The following is a 22944-nucleotide window of genomic DNA, read 5'->3' on the forward strand; positions in this document are numbered from 1 at the left end:
TCTTTCTTTCTTTCTTTCTTTCTTTCTTTCTTTCTTTCTTTCTTTCTTTCTTTCTTTCTTTCCTCCTCTCCTCTCCTCTCTGTTCCTTTCCTTTCCTTTCCTCTCTTCCTCCTTATAGGCATGCACCACCACACCTGGCTAATTTTTGTATTCTTAGTAGAGACCAGGTTTCATCACGTTGGCCAGGCTGGTCTCGAACTCCTGACCTCAGGTGATCCATCCGTGTTGGCCTCCCAGTGTGCTGGGATAACAGGCATAAGTCACCACGCCCAGCCTAATTAGGTATTTTATGCACCTCTCTAATCTCAGAAGTCTTCATTAATTCCACAAACATTTACTGAGCACCTGCTATGTTCTAGGTAATATATTAGGCTCTGGGAATACAGCAGTGAGCAAAACAGACATGGTCCCTCCTGCCTTCATGGAATTTTCAATACACATTTTGACACATCACTGAAGTTAAGTGTTCTAGAAATACACAAACAATGTTAGTTCCTTGAAGAAAATGTACATCAAAGAAGGGACTTCTATTAGCAAGGGCATTCTCTATGAGTCTCCTAAGACTGGATTTTTTCAGATAGAGTTCTTTCTGCCTTATTCAATGTTTGCTCCAAAGCCTGCTTCATCAGCAAAGTCTGCCTGATACCTTTATATGTACTCTTCTCATGTTAGTGACTTCTCAATGTTCTAAGACCCACGCTTTTTAAGGAAGTTTATTTTGTATATTTATATGATTATTAAAGTGTTACAGTATATGTTCATCATGGGAAATTTAGAAAATAGAGCAATGTAGAGAAAAAGATTTCTAAAACTGATATAAGACTATCACACACAAAAAAGATATTTTGGTTCATTTTTTTCAATTTTTTGTGCATCTATTTTGTTTTATTGTATGTATTCAGGGTGTACAATGTGATGTTTTGATGTATGTACACATTGTGAAATGATTACCACAACCAAACTAACACATTCTTCCCCTCACATAGTTACCATTTTTGTACGTGTGTGTGTATATGTGTGTGTGGTAAAACTTAAGATCTACTCTCTTTAAAAATTTCAAGTACACAATACATTATTACCAACTATAGTCATCATGTTGTACATTAGAGCTCTGAAACTTATTCATCTTATAACTCTAAGTTTGTAGCCTTTGATCAAAATCCTTCCATTTCCCTAAGGCCCCATCCCCTGGTAACCACACATTCTACTCTGTTTCTAGGAGTTCAACTTTTTTAGATTCCACATATAAGTAAGACAACGCAGTATTTTTCTTTATGTGTCTAGCTCATTTCACTTAGCATAATGTCCTCTAGGTTCATCTGTGTTGTCACAGATGGCAGGGTTTCCTTAATTTTATGGTTGAATAATATTCATACACACACACCAGATTTTCTTTATCCATTCATCTGTCAACAGATACTGAGTTTGTTTCCATAGCTGGGCTATTGAGAATAATACTACAATGAACATGGGAGTGCAGATATCTCTTTGAGATACTGATTTTCTTTAGGTATACACCCAGCAGTGGGATTATTTGATCACTTGGCCATTTTGTTTTTAATTTTTTTGGAGAACCTCCATACTGTTTTCCATAATGGCTGTATCAATTTATGTTCCCACAAACAGTGTACAAGGGTCTTTTTTCTCATATCCCCCCCAACACTTATTTTTTTTTTTTTTAATAATAGCCATTCTAACAGCTGTGAGATGATAGCTCATTGTGGTTTTGATTTGCATTTTTGTGATGATTAGTGATGTTGAACACCTTTTCATATACCTGTTGGCCATTTATATGCCGCCTTTGGAGAAAGTCTATTCAAATGCATGCTATTTGTTTACTTAGCTGTGATGATATTTGCATTTGCTCTTAACTGGAGCTCTCAAGTCTCACCTGTCATCTCTCTCGACCTCTGGGTTACAAAGTACAGCCTTCATTACCAACATTGACTGATTGCCTGTTTTTGTTTTTTTTTTTAACAGTTGTGCTAATGGTATTTTCCCTGGTATCTGTCACCTATGGGGCTACCCTTTGCAATATGTTGGCTATCCAGATCAAGTACGATGACTACAAAATTCGCCTTGGGCCACTAGAAGTCCTTTGCATCACCATCTGGCGGACATTGGAGATCACTTCCCGCCTCCTGATTCTAGTACTCTTCTCAGCCACTTTGAAGTTGAAGGCTGTGCCCTTCCTAGTGCTCAACTTCCTGATCATCCTCTTTGAGCCCTGGATTAAGTTCTGGAGGAGTGGTGCCCAGATGCCCAATAACATTGAGAAAAACTTCAGCCGGGTCGGCACTCTGGTGGTCCTGATTTCTGTCACCATCCTCTATGCTGGCATCAACTTCTCTTGCTGGTCAGCTTTGCAGTTGAGGTTGGCAGACAGAGATCTCGTCGACAAAGGGCAGAACTGGGGACATATGGGCCTGCACTATAGTGTGAGGTTGGTAGAGAATGTGATCATGGTCTTGGTTTTTAAGTTCTTTGGAGCGAAAGTGTTACTGAATTACTGTCATTCCTTGATTGCCTTGCAGCTCATTATTGCTTATCTGATTTCCATCGGCTTCATGCTCCTTTTCTTCCAGTATTTGCATCCATTGCGCTCACTCTTCGCCCATAATGTAGTAGACTACCTCCACTGTGTCTGCTGCCACCGGCACCCCCGGACCAGGGTTGAGAACCCAGAGCCACCCTTTGAGACTGAAGCAAGGCAAAGTGTTGTCTGATTCTATTTTCTGGGTATTTTAGGATGAGTTGGGAGTTGCCAAGAGTAACCATGAAATTGAAGGAAAGGATGAGGCTCATGGGTGAGATACCCATCAGTACATTTTCTTGACTTTTCTGTTAAGCCTATCAGAAGAAAGAGCAACTCCCAAATAGGTTTTATTTTCTTAAAGAGTTACCACTATGTTTGGAACCAGGGGGTATTCACTATATAGTTGAAAGGGTCAGAAATACCATTCACACCCTTCTTACCCAGGTCGATTGGAATAACTTGCCTTCAAACACTTTAGGCACTCTAAAGTGACCTTCTAGCTCTGCTCATTTGCTTGATGCATTTCCGAGCTTTCCTGGACTGAGCCGAAGGCCCAGAATCCCACTAGAATATATCCTGACTGATCAGAGGATATGACAACTTACCGGCTAAGAGTACTTCCCAGGAAACAGTCTGACTAATGTGGAACCTGCAACTGTCAGTGTGGCTGAGGTCTTTTTAATTCCAGTGAGAAGCTCTGGCTGAGAAGAAAATCCCCACTATTAAAAAAGCTGCTCCCCAAACAGATTAGCTCTCTGTTAGGATTTTACTAGTGGCCATTCAGCAAGGACCTCTCTTTACAGTGGCACTTCATAGGCACACTCTGAGGAGAAAGTGCAGAGTAGAATTCCTTCAGGGCATAAGCCAAAATGACTCTTTTTCTCAGGTACCTGCATGGACCTCTAGCTTGTCTAGTGGAATTGTTGAGCGAAGCCTCTCCCTTAGTGCCTCATTAGCAGAGATTTCATCCAACCCAGCTTTTCTGTGCTCTTGGTATTTTACAACTTGATGTGGACCTCAGAGAAGCTGAACTGTAATTGAAAATGTTTCCGATGTGTGGAAGAAATGAAGACTACTTTGTGTCTGCTGTTGTCCTGAGTATTTCATTAATGTGTGTGCGTGTGTGTGTGTGTGTGTGTGTGTGTGTGTGTGTGTGTTTAGGGGAGAGAGAAAGTAATGATGGCTGAGACATCACCTTCATGTTGTTTGGGATTGGGATGGGTGACTAACACTCCAAGGTAGAGTGAAGTCAGAGGAGGGAAACAAGATCACATTAAATCATCATCAGTACTGGTTTCTGCCTACAGGATTTTACTTTTTTTTTTTTCTTTTTTTTTTCTCTTTTCTGAGATGGAGTCTCACTCTGTTTTCTAGGCTGGAGTGCAGTGATGTGATCTTGGCTCACTGCAGCCTCTGCCTCCTGGGTTCAAGCAGTTCTTCTGCCTCAGCCTCCCGAGTAGCTGGGATTATAGGTGCCTGCCACCATGCCTGGCTAATTGTTGTATTTTTAGTAGAGACGGGGTTTCACCATGTTGGCCAGGCTGGTCTCGAACTCCTGACCTCAAGTGATCCACCCACCTCGGTCCCCCAGAGCGCTGGGATTACAGGCATGAGCCACCTCACCCGGCCAGGATTTTACTTTATAACAAGGAGCATATGTTTACCAACCCTCTGTTCGCTCCTATACCCCCAGTGGACAAATACATGTCTCCTTTTCTCCTATATTTCAATGTTTACATCTTATATCAGTTGGGTATTTTGATAGGAATGGCAGCCAGCTACCTCTGAGGTAACCAAGGGATTGAAGTTACTATGGCCACTGCCTTTTGGGACCAGATATTCCAGCATTTACCTAACTAATGCTTGCCCCTCCCAGACCAGGAAAATTAGAACTCCTAGTAATGTGTACCAGTCGTGGCCACAACAACACTTCAAGAAATTGTGAACAATCTGACCTAGGGCTTCCCGTCCTCATCCAATTTTATTCTTGGTAGCATGCTAAGAATTTATATTTAGTCATTTCCTCTCCTCTTATCCAATGGCAGGACATTATGTTGAGGGAGCTCTTTTTTTTTTTTTTTTTTATTTGAGACAGAGTTTCACTCTGTCGCCGAGGCTGGAATGCAGTGGTGCAGTCTCGGCTCACTGCAAGCCCCGCCTCCCGGGTTCACGCCATTCTCCTGCCTCAGCCTCTGGAGTAGCTGGGACTACAGGCCCCTGCCACCATGCCCGGCTAATTTTTTTGTGTTTTTAGTAGAGACGGGGTTTCACCGTGGTCTCAATCTCCTGATCTCGTGATCCGCCCACCTCAGCCTCCCAAAGTCCTGAGATTGCAGGCATGAGCCACCGCGCCCGGCCAGGAGCTCTCTCTTCTAAGTAGCAGGGCTGTTAACCAAAGTATCTTATTTCTTGGCATGGCTAGCATGGTTTTCCCTTCATCAGTCACTGTTTGGGACTAAAAGGATTGTATACTTAATTTGGGAGAGAGTGTATGGACTTGCTTTGGAACAGTGGAGAGCTCCTTTCTTCAACCCCAACTCCCTCATTCCATTTTTCATGATGAAGAGACTTAGGTTATTGTCATATAAAGCTCACCTGCTGTCTTCTAACTATGTTATTCAAGGTGAACTTGAAAGAAATAATCTATCAGACCTCCAGAAGAACACATTACTTCTTTGGAATTCAAGCAAGAATTTCTCCCCAATAGTCACTGTACCCTCAAGTAAAAGCAAGAGCAGCATGGAACAATAATTTGGTCCATAAAAGCCATGTGAATCAGCTACTTAAGGAGTGGGTGCTATGGAAACATACAGACACATACTGATCTAAGCAAGGCAACTCGAGACACAATGACGCTACACAGGACAAAAAGTGTGCCTCAGTACTGGACCAGGCAAAATTTTCCTTCCGTATATCCTCCCCAGCTTACTCAGTGACTTAACATCCTGGGAATGCAGAGAGTTTAGGGGTGTGGAGCAGCTTCTGACCTGAAAAACCTGCTGCCCTCACCCAAGGAGAAAAGACACCAATGATACATTATGTAAATGAACCCTTAGAACTTCCTACAGATGGTGGCCATTTGGTTCTGTAAAAATCCTCCAGAGACACAGGAGAAGATGGAATTGTGAAATATGGTAGTGGGGCAGGGAACATGCTCCCTTCCATTTGCAAACACTTTTAAAATTGACTACTCTCTTTTGACTTTCTGAAATCTTTTTTTTAACCATTTTAATGTTTGCAATTTACTAAATACATATCTTGATGATTGCAGACATGTAAGGCTGTTTGGTAGTATTCACAAACATCACAGTAATGGCATTTTTTCTCAAGTGGTTCGTAGTCCTCAATAATTATATATGAAATTGCTGTCAAACCAGTAAGACTGCATTTATGCATCCATCATTTTCAGGATTGTTGGTAACCTGGTCATATTTTCCCCAAATGACTTTGCCTCCTTGTGTCACAAGGCCCAATTCACTCACATTTACCTCAATGACAGTACCTTTGGTAATAACACCCAAAGCTGTATACAGTGGGGATGAGGGATTCTTCTTTACACCAAGTATTGGTAGACAAAAGGTGGCTTTCAGTTCAGGATGTGTTACATGGGCTTTCTTGAAATGCGAGCCCATTGGCCTAATGAGTCTTCTATATTTAGGTGGTTTTCTTGTAAAGCCATCTCCAACAAAGCAGACTTTAGTAACCATCCTCTTCCATGGCGTTTTTTTCTTTCCTGTTTGAATAACTTTTAATACTTCTGTTTCTCCTTGGGCACATACTTCAGGCAGAGGGACTTCCCATTTTCCCACCTTCTCTTTTCATTTCTGTTTAATCATATTGGAAAGTACTGTAGCTCGAGATTGTCCCTCTCTGTCCAGCAGATAGGCAGGTACTGATCCCTGTGGAGTCTTTGCATCATTCTTTTGTTTGGTGTTTCTCTTTTCATGCATCTTGATAGTCTTTTTCATTTGTATTTTCTCAGCATGGTGCTGTTTATGGTAAAGCTTAGCCTTCAGACCATCATTTTCTTTGCCTTCTTTGAACGTTAGTGAGCTTCTTGACTTTCCTTTTTTCTCTTTTTCTCATGGTAATCTAAACGGGACCCATAGTGTTTACAGTGTAATTCAATATATTCGTTCTGTGGCATGGTGATGGCCGCAGAGCTGCCAGTAGCAGCCTCTGGGGTGCAAAAACGCTCCCAATTTTCAGGTCTCAGAGACCCACGAGCTGATGCCACGCAGTCCTCTCTGAAATCTGTTTTTTTTTTTTTTTTTTTTTTTCGGATGGAGTTTTGCTCTTGTTGCCCAGGCTAGAGTGCAGTGGCATGGTCTCGGCTTACCGCACCCTCTGCCTCCTGGGTTCAAGCGATTCTTCTGCCTCAGTCTCCCAAGTAGCTGGGATTACAGGCATGTGCCACCACGCCTGGCTAATTTTGTATTTTTAGTAGAAATGGGGTTTCCCATGTTGGCCAGGCTGGTCTTGAACTCCTGACCTCAGGTGATCTGCCTGCCTTGGCCTCCCAAAGTGCTGGGATTATAGGCGTGAGCCACCACGCCTGGCCTACTCTCTGAAATCTTAAAGCAACATAGGGTACATGTGTAGGGACAAGTCTTGCTGAGTGGAGAGGAGGCAGAGATAGGGCCAGCAAATGGTTTCTGGAAAAGGCAGGCAGAACTATGAAGTTTGGGGAAAAGAAGTAGGCCATTGTAACAACAGCTATTCTCATATTATTGGAAATCTGGTAGGCTACGTATGGGCAAATTTGCATGTTAGGAAGAGGAATAAACTAATAGTTTTCAGTTTCATTTGCTCCACAAGAACTTTAAAGACTATGGGCATAGGACTGTGAGGCACTGTGGGAGAACTAAATAATAGCTTATATTTGTGAGCACTTACTATATTCCTGGCATGGTACTAGGTGCTTTATATGCTTTTTTTTTTTTTTTTTTTTTTCTTTTGAGATGGAGTGTTGCTCTGTTGCCCAGGCTGGAGTGCAGTGGCGCGATCTCGGCTCACTGCAATGTCCACCTTCTGGGTTCAAGTGATTCTCCCCTCTCAGCCTCCCAAGTAGCTGGAATTACAGGCACCCACCATCATGCCCAGCTGATTTTTGTATTTTTGTAGAGACGGGGTTTCACCATGTTGGACAGGCTAGTCTTGAACTCCTGACCTCAGGTGATCCTTTTGCCTTGGCCTCCCAAAGTGTTGGGATTATAGGCGTGAGCCACTGCACCCGGCCTATATGCATTATTTCATTCGATCCTCACGACAACCCTTATGAGGTAGGTATTGTTATCTCCCATTTTACAGATGATTGTAAGGCATAGGAAGGTTAAGAGACCTGTCCAAGGTTAGAGCTAGTGTCAGAGACAGAATTCAGTCCTATGCCCTCAGGTGCCAGAGCTTACACTCTTTATCATGGCACAAGCCTCTAAGTCCTCTTAGGTCCTTTGTGAAAGCATTTTAATATGTTAGTGGTTTCAGCAGTATTTTCTGAGCTATGGTTGGGTTCATCCCAAACATTTTTTCCCCCTAAACACTCCTTATCAGGAGGCACTACTGAATTCTCTCTAGAGAGAGAAGTCCTAAAAAGCCTGGGATGAAAGCTGAGCATATGCTCACATGTACTTGTAGATTTGTACTGGGATAGTGAGGAGAAGGATGGTAGAGGGGCCCATTTTCTTTCTAGTTTCAGGACATTAACTCCTGTATGCTCTTCCTTACACACCTTTCAAACCATGGTTGTGGGAAGAAAACTGGAGAGAGCAGTTCCTGCTAAGGGTTGTATGACCTCTGACTCCAGGAACAACCAGTCAGGCAAGTGCTGAAGCCTATTCCCTTCCACTTCATCTTGCCAGCACTGCTCTTACTCCTGCTAAGAAGCTGACTTCTAGTTCTAGAACAGGCCAAGGGAAGTGGACAGTAGACAATAATGCCCCTCCCTAGAGCCTAGGTCAACCTTCAGTGCCCTTTCAGCTAGCCCCTTCATGCCTGCACCTCATATGGTCATGGTCCTTAACATTACAGAGTTTATTGTCATGTTCCAGGTTGAGGGTGGGGAAGGCATCTGTGGGGTAGGGTACTCATCAGGACTTTCCTTCTAAGCCCATGGGGCTTTATATCTAGGAAATTCTTTAGTACATAATCAGCTGACTCTATCCTGCGAAATACTTACCTACTCAAGAGTGGGAACCCTTGTTCTCTGAAGCCTTTGCTATTGGGCTGTCTTACTATCTTCAGAGGACACACATGTCCATAATCTTACTATGTCTTTCCTCCTGAAGGATTGACACTATCAGTCACACACTTTAGACCATAGAGGCCCTGGGCTACATAGCAGAAATATGTTGAGTCTTGGCAAAAGTACACTGTGTGAAACTAGCAAGCAGTGAGGCCAACCTATGTGAGACACGTGAACTAAGTATGAAAAGAACACACATCCCGGCCGGGCGCGGTGGCTCACACCTGCAATCTCAGCCCTTTGGGAGGCCGATGTAGGCAGATCACCTGAGCTCAGGAGTTCGAGACCATCCTGGGCAACATGGTGAAACTCTGTTTCTACTAAAATACAACAAATTAGCTGGGCATGGTGGCACATGCCTGTACTCACAGCTACTTGGGAGCCTGAGGCATGAGGATCGCTTGAGCCCAGGAGGCAGAGGTTGCAGTGAGCTGAGATCCATGCCACTGTACTCCAGCTTGGGCTACAGAGTGAGACTCCATTTCAAACACACACACACGCACACACACAAACACACACACTCCATGCATGAAAATAATATCTGAATAGCACTTTACAATATGAAAAGCACATTTACACACATTGTCTGTTACCAATGCATCATTGTTAGGATAAGCCCTCTGAGTAGTACACATGGATTTGCATTGTTTTAACATTCAGTTCACCAAGGATTAAGCTTTTATTTTTTGCCAAGAAAACCTACATGGATATCTCAAAATGCTGTGTAGATCCTGAAAGACTTAAAAATGAATTCCATATACCTAGTGTAAGAGATGTGGGAGATAAACGGGTACTCTCACACATTATTGGTATGAATGTAAGATACTGATGTACATTTTGAAAGGTGATTTGTTAATATTTGTGAAAATTAAATTGACATACATTGTGTCTCAGAATTTTAACCTCTAGAAAATTTTCCTATGGAAACATAGTCACAATTACACAGTTATGCATAGGGGTGTTCATTGCCCCTTTATTTATAATGGTGAAAAACTGGTAACTTAAATTTTCATCTATGGGGAAATGACTAAACTCTAACAGTTCCATAATTGGAGTACTATCTACCCATTAAGAGGAATGTGGTAGCTGCATACAGCATGTGCTGAATGAAAACGTAAGGGACAGGTCAGGTGTGGCGGCTCACACCTGTAATCCCAGCACTTTGAGAGGCCAAGGCAGGAGGATTGCTTGAACTTAGGAATCTGAGATCAGCCTTGGCAACAGAGCAAGACTGCGACTCCACTAAAAAGAAAAAGAAAAATCAGTCAGGCATGGTGTTGTGTACCTGTAGTCCCAGCTACTTGGGAGGCTGAGGTAGGAGGATAACTTGAGCTCAGGAGATTGAGGCTGCAGTGAGCCATGATCGCACCACTGCACCCCAGGCTGGGCGACACAGCAAGACTCTGTCTCAAAAATTAAAAAAAAAATTTTTTAAGTGACAAAAGCAAGTTGAAGAATAAAATGTGTAAGATGAGGCTGTAAAGAATCATTCAAAATTTGGAAGCAAGGGTGAGACAGGAAGAATAATGACTACCCCCACTTAAGATCTCCATGTCCTGCTCCTCAGAACCTGTGAATATGTTATATTACATAGCTGGGGGAATTAAGGTTGCAAATCAGTTTACCTTGAAATAGAGGGGTTACCTTGAAATAGGGGGTTACCTTGAATTATCCAGGTGTGCTTGATGTAATCACAAGGATCCTTATAAGAGAGAAGGTGATGTGAAGATGGAGGCAGAGAGATTTGAAGATGCTATGCTGTTGGTTTTAAAGATGGAGGAAGAGGCCACGAACCAAGGAATGCGAGAAAGCAGCTTCAGAAGCTGGAAAAGCATGGAAACTTTCTCTCATAGAACCTCCAAAAGGAACATGGCCCTTCTGACATGTTGATTTCAGCCTTGTGAAACAGATTTCTAACTTCTGATCTCCAGAACTGTTGAGAGAATTAATGTGTGTTGTTTTAAGCCACCTAGTTTTTCGTAATTTGTTACATCAGCACTAGGAAACTAATACAAAAGGAAAGATGACTACTTGATGCTTTAACGTCATGTTGAGATAATTTTTTTAACAGGCCTCTCTGAGTGTGATCTGACTCTCTAGGTCTAGATAATTGCAATTTAACACAGTTGATGAGAGTCCAGTCATTTTACAATTCTGTAAAACTGGCAAGATGCAGTGACTTTGTTTTCTGTCCACCTAAAGAAGACACCACAGGGAGAAGGGGAGGGATGAATAAGTGAAGCATAGAGGATTTTTAGGGCAGTGAAATTACTCTGTATGATACTACATTGGTGGGTACATATCATTATATACTTGTCCAAACCCATAGAACGTACAACATCAAGAATGAACCTTAATGTAAACTATGAACTTTGGGTAATTATGATGTGTCAATGTATCTTCATCAATTGTAACAAATGCACAATTTTGATGAGGGATGTTGATGAAGAGCGAGGCTATGTACTTGCAGGGGAGGGGATATATGGAAAATCTTCCTACCTTCCTCTTAGTTTTGCTGTGAACCTAAAACTGCTCTTAAAAATAGTCTTTTTTAAAAGAAAAACCTGGAATATAACATTATTGGATGAAACAATCAATTATGTTAATATTGACAATTGATTTAATAGAACTGTCTTGGCTCTAAAATTGTAATTTTAAATGCATCTTTATAGAAATAAAACTATATATTAAACTATATGTTCATTAAATTATTTTTTAAAAGACACCACTATTTTGGTTCTTATTGCCCTGTAGAACATTAACCAGCTTTGATTCTAATTTAGCCATCTTATTTTAGCATTCCTTTGGTGTTTTTACTGACTATATGTAAAATACCAGTTTTCATATCCTCTTTTGAGTTGGCTGCCACCTTACTGATTTCCTCCTCAATGAGTTAAATAAATCTTTGATACATACAAATTCTCTATTTGTATGAAACTTATATTTCTTTGTTTTAGAATTGTTTTGAGAATCATATGTTAACAATGATCCCATTTTTGTAAAATACAAAACCAACAATATGGGGGTGGGGGTAGAGGAAAATGTTTCAGCAGTTGTCTGTTTTGGGAAGGTGGGAGAGATTACTAGAGATTTCTCCTGTGTTTAGTGTTTTGCAACATTTAGATTTTGTATAAATTTACATGATATTTGTAATCAGAAAAATACATTGCTTTAAAAAGTAAGTGTGTATGAAAATGATTCACACACAGTGTGCACCCTCAACAAGTTTAAGATCTGGCTAAAGATAGAGACATGCTTCATTCAACTAAATAGAAATACAAAGCCAGTTATGATAGGTGCCTTCGAAGGACGGGGACTATCATCTGTTGAGTGCTTATGAGATACCAAGGGCTATCTTGGATCATTAATATAGATTCATTTTACCATCACAATAACTCTGTGAGGTAGATTCTATCTCCCTTTTTCCTATAAAAAAGCTGAAGCTGAGAGTAACTTGCCCACAGTCACACAACTACTAAGACAAACAGCCAGAATTTAAGCCCTGGTCTTATTCCAAAGCTCATATTCTTTCCATTTTACTGTACTACCTCCCATAGATGTTGGGACCCATGGTCTGGACTGGTTAGGACTGAAGTCAGTGAGTATTTTATACTCATTGTTGGCTCTTTAAATGGGGGCAGATCTATTCACACATCACATAGAAAACAGGCAAAAGTCCTCTATTTCTAATATTTATCCAAACCAGTTCATGGCTTAGCCTACTCTATATGGTTCCCTGCCCTCCACGTGCTTATATTCTTGACTTTGGGCTCCAGGCCTTCTTCCTTTCCTGACCCGTTTGGCTCTGCTTCTCTGGTTTACCAGCTTCTACCTGCCTCACTTGATTTTCCAACTTGCTCTTCTCCATTGGATTGGCTCACTTACCCATAAGACATTCCTTCTGCCAGCCTCAACCCCCAGGTATCAACACCTGCTGGACAAGCTTCCCTGTCTCCCAGCCAGGAGAGTAGGATTAAACGGGCATAGCCAGGTCAGAAAACTTAAACTTACCTGGGAGTGGCATGGAAGAATCATGTGTTTAGGGGGCCAAGCCAGGAATTCAGCACCAGAGCAGGAAAGCAGGAACTTATTTAATTAAGAATTAAGTTGAAAGCTTTTTAATTTTAATGAAGTCAAGCTTATCAATTATTTCATGGATTATACCTTTGGTGTTGTATCTAAAAGGTCATCATCATATCCAATGTCATCTAGATTTTCTCCTATGTTATCTTCTAGGAGTTTTATCATTTCGTGTTTTACATTTAAGTCACTGATCCATTTCGAGTTAATTTTTTGAAGGGTGTAAGGTCTGGTTTGTTTGTTTGTTTGTTTGTTTCATGTATATGTCTGGTTATTCCGGTACTATTTGTTGAAAAGACCATCTTTGCTCCATGGTATTGCATTTGCTCCTTTGCCAAACATCAAACATCAGTTGACTACTTATGTGAGTCTATTTCTGGGCCATCTCTACTGTCCCATTGATCTATTTGCCCTTTCACCAATACCGCACAGTCTTGATTACTATAGCTTTATAGTAAGTTTTGAAATTTGGTAGTGTCAGCCTCTTTGTTCTTCCTTTCCAATATCGAGTTGGCTATTCTGGGCCATTTGCCTCTCCATAAATACTTTAGAATCAGTTTATTGATATCTACAAAATAATTTGCTGGGATTTTGATTGGGATTGTATTCAAGCTATCGAAGAATTTGGGAAGAACTGACAGCTTGACGATATTGATTCTTCTCATCCATGAACATGGACTATTTCTTCATTTATTTAGTTATTATTTGATATCTTCCATCAAAGTTTTGTAGTCTTCTTTATATAGAACTTGTACATATCTTGAATCTATATTAATGATCCAAGATGGCCCTTGGTATCTCATGAGCACTCAACAGATGATAGTCCCCTTCCTTCGAAGGCACCTATCACAACTGGCCTTGTATTTCTATTTAGTTGAATGAAGCATGTCTCTATTTTTAGCCAGATCTTAAACTTGTTGAGGGTACACACTGTGTGTGAATCATTTTCATACACACTTACTTTTTAAAGCAATGTATTTTTCTGATTACAAATATCATGTAAATTTATACAAAATCTAAATGTTGCAAAACACTAAACACAGGAGAAATCTCTAGTAATCTCTCCCACCTTCCCAAAACAGACAACTGCTGAAAAGAGCTTGAAACATTTTATTCTGCCCCCACCCCCATACTGTTGGTGTTGTATTTTACAAAAATGGGCTCATTTTTGTAAAATTATATTAACATATGATTCTCAAAACAATTCTAAAACAAAGAAATATAAGTTTCATACAAATAGAGAATTTGTATGTATCAAAGATTTATTTAACTCATTGAGGAGGAAATCAGTAAGGTGGCAGCCAACTCAAAAGAGGATATGAAAACTGGTATTTTACATATAGTCAGTAAAAACACCAAAGGAATGCTAAAATAAGATGGCTAAATTAGAATCAAAGCTGGTTAATGTTCTACAGGGCAATAAGAACCAAAATAGTGGTGTCTTTTAAAAAATAACTTAATGAACATATAGTTCATTAAATACTTAAGTATTTTATTTTGGGGGGGTGCTAATGTAAATGTGCATATGAAAAGATATTTGACATCATATGTCATTAAGGAATTGCAAATTAAAACAACAGGATACTACTACACACCTGTTAGAATGTCCAAAATCCGAAACACTGATTAATACCAACTGCTGATGAGGATGTAGAGCAACAGGAACTCCAATTCATTGAAGGTGGGAATAAAAATGTTACAGCCAGTTTAGAAGACAGTTTGGTAATTTCTTACAAAACTAAATATACTCTTACCATACAATCCAGCAATCATGCTCCTTGATAATATGTCATAAATTTCAAATTCTACTTGTTCATTGCTGGTATATAGGAACGCAATTAATTTTTGTATATTAATTTTGTATCCTGCAACCTTGCTATAATTGTTTATTAGTTCCAGTTCCAGCAGTTTTTGTCAATTATTTCAGATTTTCTGCATAGAAAATTATGTTAACTACAAAGACACTTTTCTTTCTTCCCAATCCATGTACAGTTTATTTCCTTTCTTACTTTATTGCATTAGCTAGGACTTCCAATATGTTGGAATGCAGTGCTGAGATGAAACATTCTTACCTTTTTTTGTTGTTGTTTGTTTTTTTGCTTTTTGCCTTGTTTCTGATCTTGGCAGAAAGCTCCAAGATTCTTACCATGAAGTATGATGTTAGTTGTGGGGCTTTTTTAAAATACATTTTCTTTATCAAGTTCAGGAAATTCCCCTCCATTCCTAGTTTTTCAAGCATTTTTATCATGAATGGATGTTAGATTTTGTCAACTTTTTTCTATATCTATTAATAGGATCATATGGTTTCTATTTAGTCCATTCATATGATGAATTACATTAATTGATTCATAAAGATAGAACAGACTTTCATTCTTGGGACGAATCCCACTTGTTCTTGATGTATTATCCTTTTTTATATTGTTGGATTACATTTGCTAATACTTTGTTAAGAATTTTTGCATCTATGTTCATGAGAGGTATTTGTCATTTTCTTGTAATGTTTTGTCTGGACTTGGTATTATGGTAATGCTGGCCTCATAAAAGAAGTTGGGAATTGTTTCATTCTTTTCCACTTTCTGGGAAAGGTTATAGGGAGTTGGTATCATTTTAGATATTTCATTTCTAATATATGCATATAATGCCATAATTTTTCCCCTCAGCACTGCTTTTACTGCATTGCACAAATTTTGATAAGATGTATTTTAATTTTCATTTAGTTCAAAATATGTTTTAATTTCTAGACTTAATCTAGACTTATTCTTTGACCTGTGAGTTATTTAGAACTGTATTGTTGAATTTCCAAATATCTGGGAACTTTTCAGCTATCTTTCTGTTACTGATTTCTAGCTTAATTTCTTTTTGGTCTGAGAATGCATTCTGTATGATTTCTATTCTTTTAAATGTGTTGAGTGTATTTTATCATCCAAAATGTGATATCTTTTTTTTTTTTTTCAGATGAAGTTTCGCTCTTGTTGCCCAGGCTGGAGTGCAATGGCACAATCTCAGCTCACTGCAACCTCCACCTCCTGGGTTCAAGCAATTCTCCTGCCTCAGCCTCCCAAATAGCTGGGATTACAGGCATGTGCCACCACACCCAGCTAATTTTGTATTTTTAGTAGAGACAAGGTTTCACCATGTTGGTCAGGCTGGTCTTGAACTCCTGACCTCAGGTGATCCTCACCTTGGCCTCCTAAAGCGTTGGGATTACAGGTGTGAGCCACCATGCCCGGCCTCAAAATGTGGTATCTTGATGAATGTTCCATGTGCACTTAGCAGAATGTATTCTGCTGCTGTTGGGTGAAGCGTTTTGTAAATGTTATTAGGTCAAATTGGTTGATAGTATTGTTAAGGTCATCTGTATCCTTACTAATGTTCTGTCTGATCTTTAAATTACTGAAAGAGGGGTATTGAAATCTCTCACTTGTAGATTTTTCTGTTTCTCCTATCAGTTTTACTAGTTTTCTTTCATGGATTTTTAGGCTCTGATGTTGCATGCATGTTTAGGATGGTATGTCTTCCTGGAGAATTGACCATTTTATTATTATGTAATGCCTCTTTTGTTCAAAGACTTTTTTTCTGAAATTAACATGGCTACTACAGTTTTATTTTGCTTAGTGTTTGCATGGTATATCTTAATTCTTTAATTTTTAACCTAAGTCTTTATATGTAAAGTGAATTTCTTATAGACTGCTTACATTTGGGGCATTTTCTCCCATTACTATTTCTTTATTATTTACACTTATGATACATGATATATACACACATATGTATATAGATAGATACATACACACACACCAATAGCACCGACTTTGGTGTACATCAGAGTTACTTAAGGAGCTCGTTAAAAATGGAGATTTTGGGCCGGGTGCGGTGGCTCATGCCTGTAATCCCAGCACTTTGGGAGGCCGAGGCAGGCAGATTACGAGGTCAGGAGATTGAGACCATCCTGGCTAACATGGTGAAACCCCGTCTCTACTAAAAATACAAAAAAATTAGCTGAGTGTGGTGGCACGCACCTGTAGTCCCAGCTACTCGGGAGGCTGAGGCAGGAGAATCGCTTGAACCCGGGAGGCAGAGGTTGCAGTGAGCTGAGACTGCACCATTGCACTCCAGCCTGGGTGACAGAGCGAGACTCCATCTCAAAAAAAAAAAAAAAAACAATGGAGATTGTGAAGCACATTCTCAAACCCCCATTCCCCTTAAGGTGTTTTTATACATATCATAGATTCAGTCTTTGAAAACCTGTAGGACATACATTCTTTTTTTTCTTTTTTAAAATTTTATAGAAGCTAGGTCTCGCTATGTTGCCCAGGCTGGTCTCGAACTCCTTAACTCAAACGAGCCTCCCACCTCGGCCCTGCAAAGTGCTGGGATTTTAGGTATGAGCCACCATGCCCTACAAGTACATACATTCTTAACATGATATCAAATAGTGAATTATGGATATGATCATTCTTTATTACCTGGGGACAAGAAAAAGTAATTGTCAAAGACAACTGAGATTTTGAGTTCAGGTAGCTTGGAGAGGAAAGGTAATATTAGTGAGAAAATGAGGACTGGGATTAGGTGTGATGGCTCACACCTGTAATCCCAGAACTTTGGGAGGCCAAGACAGGAGGATCACTTGAGCCCAGGAGTTTGAGACCAGCCAAGGCAACATAGTGAGACCCCATCTCTACAAAAAATAAAAATTATCCCTGACTAATGGTGCACACCTGTAGTCCCAGCTACTCTGGAGGCTGAGGTAGGAGGATCACTTGAGCACAGGAGGTTGAGACTGCAGTGAGCTGAGATTGTGCCTACCAAAGTGCTGGGATAAAAAGCATGAGCCACTGCACCCGGCCAACTCTTTCAGTTTTGTTTTTCTTTTCCAAGATTATTTTGGCTATTTGGAGTCTTTTGCAGTTCCATTTAAAATTTACAATCATGTTTTCCATTTCTGCAAAAATGATGGCTGAGATTTTGATAGGGATTGCACTGAATCTATAGATCACTTTGAGTAGTATTGTCATCTTAATATTAAATCTTCCAATTCATAAACGTGGGATATTTTTCAATTTATTTAGGTCTTCTTTAATTTCTTTCAGCAACATTTTATAATTTTCATTGTACAAGTCTTGCCCTTCCTTGGTTTAATTTATTCCTAGGTATTTATTATTTTTCATGCTATCGGAAATGAAATTGTTTCCTTAATTTCACTTTTACGTTGCTTCTAGTTCACAGAAACACAACTGAATTTTTGTGCTGATCTTACACAGCACAACAGTTTACAACCTGTAACTTTGTTTGTTTATTAGTTCGAATTGTTTTTGTGGATTCTTTAGAAGTTTCCTTATATAAGATCAAGTCATCTGTGAATAATTTTACTTCTTCCTTTTCAGTTTGGATGGGCTTTCTAAATTTCTCTCTCTCTTTTTTGAGACAGGGTCCCACTCTGTCACCCAGGCTGGAGTGCAGTGGCACCATCTCGGCTCACTGTATCCTCTGCCTCTCAGGCTCCAGTGATCCTCCCGCCTCAGCCTGTCAAGAGGCTGGGACTACAGGCACGTGCCATGACACCCAGCTAGCTTTTGTATTTTTAGTAGAGATGGAGTTTCACCATGTTGGCCAGGCTGGTCTGGAACTCCTGACCTCAAGCGATCCACCTGCCTTGGCCTCCCAAAGTACTGGGATTACAGGTATGAGCCACCACACCCAGCCTGTTCTTAGTATTCTCTTAAGACAGTTTATTTAAAATCTTTCGCTAGTAATTCCACTACCTGGGCTTCCTCAGGAGCAGTTTCATTCATTTCTTTATTCTTGTGTATGTATGGGCCATGCTTTCTTGTTTCTTTGCATGTTTCATAATTTTTTCATAATTTTTTTGTATAAAGCTGGATATTTTGAGTATTAAAAGTTGGAACTCTGGAACTCGGTTTCTTCTCTATTGCAGGACTTTTGTTTCTGCTTGTGGATTGTTGTTTGTTTAGTGACTTTTCTAAACTACTTGTTAAAGTCTGATTTCTTTGCTACGTGTGGCCACAAAGTCTGTGTTCCATTAGCTTAGTGGTCAGCAAGCGTTTTGATGAAGTTTTCTTCTTAATGCCAGGAGTCAAAAAAAATAAAGAAAGAAAGAAAAGAGAAAAAGAAACTAATGCTCTTCCAAGCCTTGTCGATTGACTCTTTTAGGGGAGTAGTCCTTCAATGCTTAGCCAACGCATTTGCAACTGTGCCTCAGGCTTCATGTCCTGCTTGTGTGGAGTCCGATGATGGTCAGCCACCAGTGAAAGCTTTAAGGTTCTCTCAAACCTTTACAGAGTATGTGTTCAACCCTGGGCATGTGCATGGCCTTCTCGTTTTTTTGGTTTAGGTGGGAGCTTTTGAAGTCCATTATTCCCCTAGTTATCTTCTTTCCCAGCCTCCTCCTTCCCATTCTTTTCAGTCTGTCTATTGCTTGTCCTAACTGCTATCTCTTGCCAAAGCTGCTGTGATCAATACCTTTGCCTTGAAATGCTTTTGGCAGATCTTCCCAGTAAGCTGCCCCAGACCTTGGAACATTTCAGGTCAGTAGAAAAAAAAAAAAGGCAAGCCCTCGCACTCTTCCTTCAGGGAGTCACCAGACAGGTCAAAATATACATCCACAATTCTTTGAGAACAGGTCTGTGTTGTTTCCTCTGGCGAAAGCAACTTGCACCAAGAATGTAGGCTGCCATTTTCATAGGTGCCACTGATCTGGTGAGTGAGGACAGCAGACAGGTAATTTTAAATGCCAAAGTCTTCAATTAGTACAATGTAGCAGCTTCTTTCTTCATTAAGCTTTCCCTTGGTTGGTGTAAAGTGTTCACTAGATTCCAGGGTATTGCTAAAGTTGCTTCTGACAGTTTGACAGCTTATTAGTTACCTGTATGGAGGACAGAACCCTGGAATTATCTACTCCACCATTTTTAGTGACCTCGACTTTTAATTTTTTGTAATGACAGCAATGTCACTCTTAACATGCCTGAGCCAAAAGCAGATGTCCCTTCATTATTTTTATGCACAAATTGTCTTATCATTGGCCAGTAGAATCCCCTCCAAAGTGGTTCCTTGTTTTTTTGACAGAATCCCAGTAATCCTTGATAGCTTCCTTGCTTTCTGCTGCAAGATGTCCTGGGCTCATCTCATACATGTACTGACCCCGACCTGGATAGCAATTTCTCCAAAGGACTCTGACTCCTGACTCCTTTCAGTGGGAAATGGTATTGAAAGATCAAAGGCTGGGTGCTAAAGATATTTTTTTGCTGTTGAGTTGTCATTGCTTCTAGGCTTTTCAGTGGAAAGAACTAGGAAAAACATATATTACATATAAATGTTCCATATATGTGTTCCATATATGTGTTCCATATATACGTGTGTGTGTTCCATATATATGTTCCATATATATATATATTTGTGGGATTTTTTTTTTTAAGACAGAGTCTTGCTCTGTCGCTGTCACCCAGGCTGGAGTGCAGTAGTGTGATTTCAGGTCACTGCAACCTCCACCTCCCTGGTTCAAGCAATTCTCTTGCCTCAGTCTCCCGAGTAGCCAGGACTACAGGCACGTGCCACTACACCCCGCTAATTTTTGTATTTTTTGGTAGAGACAGGTTTCACCATGTTGGCCAGGCTAGTCTCGAACTCCTGACCTCATGTGGTCCACCTGCCTCCACCTCCCAAAGTGCTGGGATTACAGGTGTGAGCCACTGCATTTGGCCAAAAAAGATATTTTTGAACGTGAAAAATATAATGAGTTTATAAAGCTATTTCCAATTCAAATGTAATGGTACAGGGTTTTGCCCAATATCTTTATCTTGTACTTGTGTCTCTCTTTTTTTTTTTCTTTTTTTTTTGTTTTTGAGACAGAGTCTCATTCTGTCGCCCAGGCAGATCGCAGTGGCGCAATCTCAGCTCACTGCAACCTCTGCCTCCTGGGTTCACGTGATTCTCCTGCCTCAGCCTCCCGAGTAGCTGGGATTACAGGCACACACCACCACGCCCAGCTAATTTTTTGTGTATTTTTGGTAGAGACAGGATTTCACTATGTTGGCCAGACTGGTCTCGAACTCCTGACCTCGCGATCCACCCGCCTCGGCCTCCCAAAGTGCTGGGATTACAGGCGTGAGCCACCGCGCCCGGTGTACTTGTGTCTTTTTTCTCTTACCATGACAATCTTTGTTTCTAAGTATATTAACCTCATACTTATTTGCTTAATTCTAAACAAACCAATAGTAATTTTAAAATAACAATACCAATATTACTATTAACATTAAGACTATGGAAATCAGTTTAAGATTTCTTTGTGGTTCATTTTGTCCTTAGATCATATATCATTAGGGATGTATGTTCAAAATATTGTTTTAAAGTAATTTGAAGGTATTCTATTTGTATGATTATGCCACCTACTTGATATACAGTGAGGTTCATTTGTTTCAGTTTGTTTTCAGTTTTTAGGGATTGATTCTTATTTTCCTTTTGCGTTAATATTATTAAAAATTTTTTTAGTAATTTTTTTTTACATAGGGTGTCACTCTGTCTCCCAGGCTGGAGTACAGTGGCACAGTCACGACTCGCTGCAGCCTCAGACTCCTGGGCTCAAGCAGTCCTCCTGCTGCAGCCTCCTAAAATGCTGGCATTACAGGCATAAGCCACTGCCTGGTCACTTCATTTTATTTTTAATTATGCTTCCAAAGATGAAACTAGCTAACAAGATACATCCAGAGAAATTTAGCTTCCGTTCCTATTACTTCATCCTGTTCCCTCCTTTCCCCAGTTTTGTAAGATTGTGGTTCATACTTTTAATGTTTCTTATTTAAAAATATAAGCAAATATATATAGAGCCATACATGAATGTGTATATTTCCCTTCTTGTACACAAAAGATGATACATGATAAAAACTGTTCTTTACCTTGACTGTTTTCACTTCATACATCCAGAGATCATTCCATGTGAATATATGAGGATTATTTTCATTCCTCTTTACAACTGTGTATTACTCCATTATGTGGTTGTATTGAGTTTTTTAGTCTTTTAGCATTGTAAATAATGCCAATAAATAGCACTGGGCATATGTCATTCTGCATTTTTTCCAGTATGTCTTTGGACTAGATTCCAAGAAGTGAGATTGCTCTATGTATTGACAAGTTCCCCTCCCAATGGGCTATACCATTTTGCATTCCCAGCAGCAATGTGTGAGAGAATCCAGGCCTTTTGACATCTTTCCACAGAGCTAGTATGGACCAAATTGGTAACTCTGGGTTTTACGGCCTGGGAGAGACCTCACCTCCCTCAGCACTCATCTCACAGAGATATACCACAGCTCACATCCTATTATTTTCCCTATTACATACCCTGTGCTTAAAACAAATGGGTTGCCTAGCAGGAATGAGCAACCCTTCGTGGCAAGCCTTGTCTTGTTATGAGCCACTTCTCAAGTTTGCCTGGCTGCCTGTGGCTGAGGTAGGTTCTGAAACACGTTAAACAGCCCTGACAGCCTGATTGCTAATGAGTCTACATTGTCAGCTGCCTACAGTAACCAAGTGATCTTGCCCATGAACCTGCATCTGGAGGGTATAACCCAGTATACACAAGGCAGAATGGAACATCAAATGTTCATCTTTCTGCTTCTCTGAAGTACTTGCTTTCTGTTCATTATTACCAACATTGAAATAGACCCAGTGGAGGCCCCGCAAGACAGACCCATCACTGTTTTTGTTGTTGATCTTTCACCTGTGGTGCTGACCTTGCCTTCCATTCGCTGCCTCTCCTTGTGTCTCCTTGGAGCTCTCGCCATCTTGTGGCAGGTCAGCAGGCTTCAGAAAGGAAATGTCGACTTTTCCTAAGCGTGAAGAAAATCAAATCCAAACTCCTTACCGTGCTATACTGTATATGTGCAATGTATACTGTTTATAATTTGCTTCAAAATGCTTCAGTATCAGCTGTGTGATAAACCTTATTTCATCTATTCTAAAATGTGTATCTTTTTCACTTTTAATCACCTCTGAAATTAGGATGAATTTTACCATTAATAAAATGTCATAATTTAATTGACAGCAAATTTTCTTTCTGGGTGCAGAAAAGAATGATGAG

The 22944-nt window shown here is 40.1% G+C and overlaps 1 protein-coding gene and 2 pseudogenes across 1 annotated transcript in view; 2 read left to right on the forward strand and 1 right to left on the reverse strand.

Annotated features, from left to right (window-relative positions):
* The window catches only part of XKRX (XK related X-linked), a 14300-nt gene extending 10680 nt beyond the window's left edge, over window positions 1-3620 (forward strand). Inside the window, exon 3 of the mRNA XM_026452144.2 lies at window positions 1981-3620. Within this exon, the coding sequence (XP_026307929.1) occupies window positions 1981-2726 (746 nt within the window). The 3' untranslated portion in view covers window positions 2727-3620. The remainder of the gene's footprint in view (window positions 1-1980) is intronic.
* Window positions 1-22944, forward strand: part of LOC111536531 — a 36437-nt pseudogene that overhangs the window by 4317 nt on the left and 9176 nt on the right.
* LOC111534013 lies at window positions 5905-6683 on the reverse strand (annotated as a pseudogene).

Source organism: Piliocolobus tephrosceles, chromosome 12 (genome assembly GCF_002776525.5).
Source record: "Piliocolobus tephrosceles isolate RC106 chromosome 12, ASM277652v3, whole genome shotgun sequence".
NCBI classification, from domain to species: domain Eukaryota; kingdom Metazoa; phylum Chordata; class Mammalia; order Primates; family Cercopithecidae; genus Piliocolobus; species Piliocolobus tephrosceles.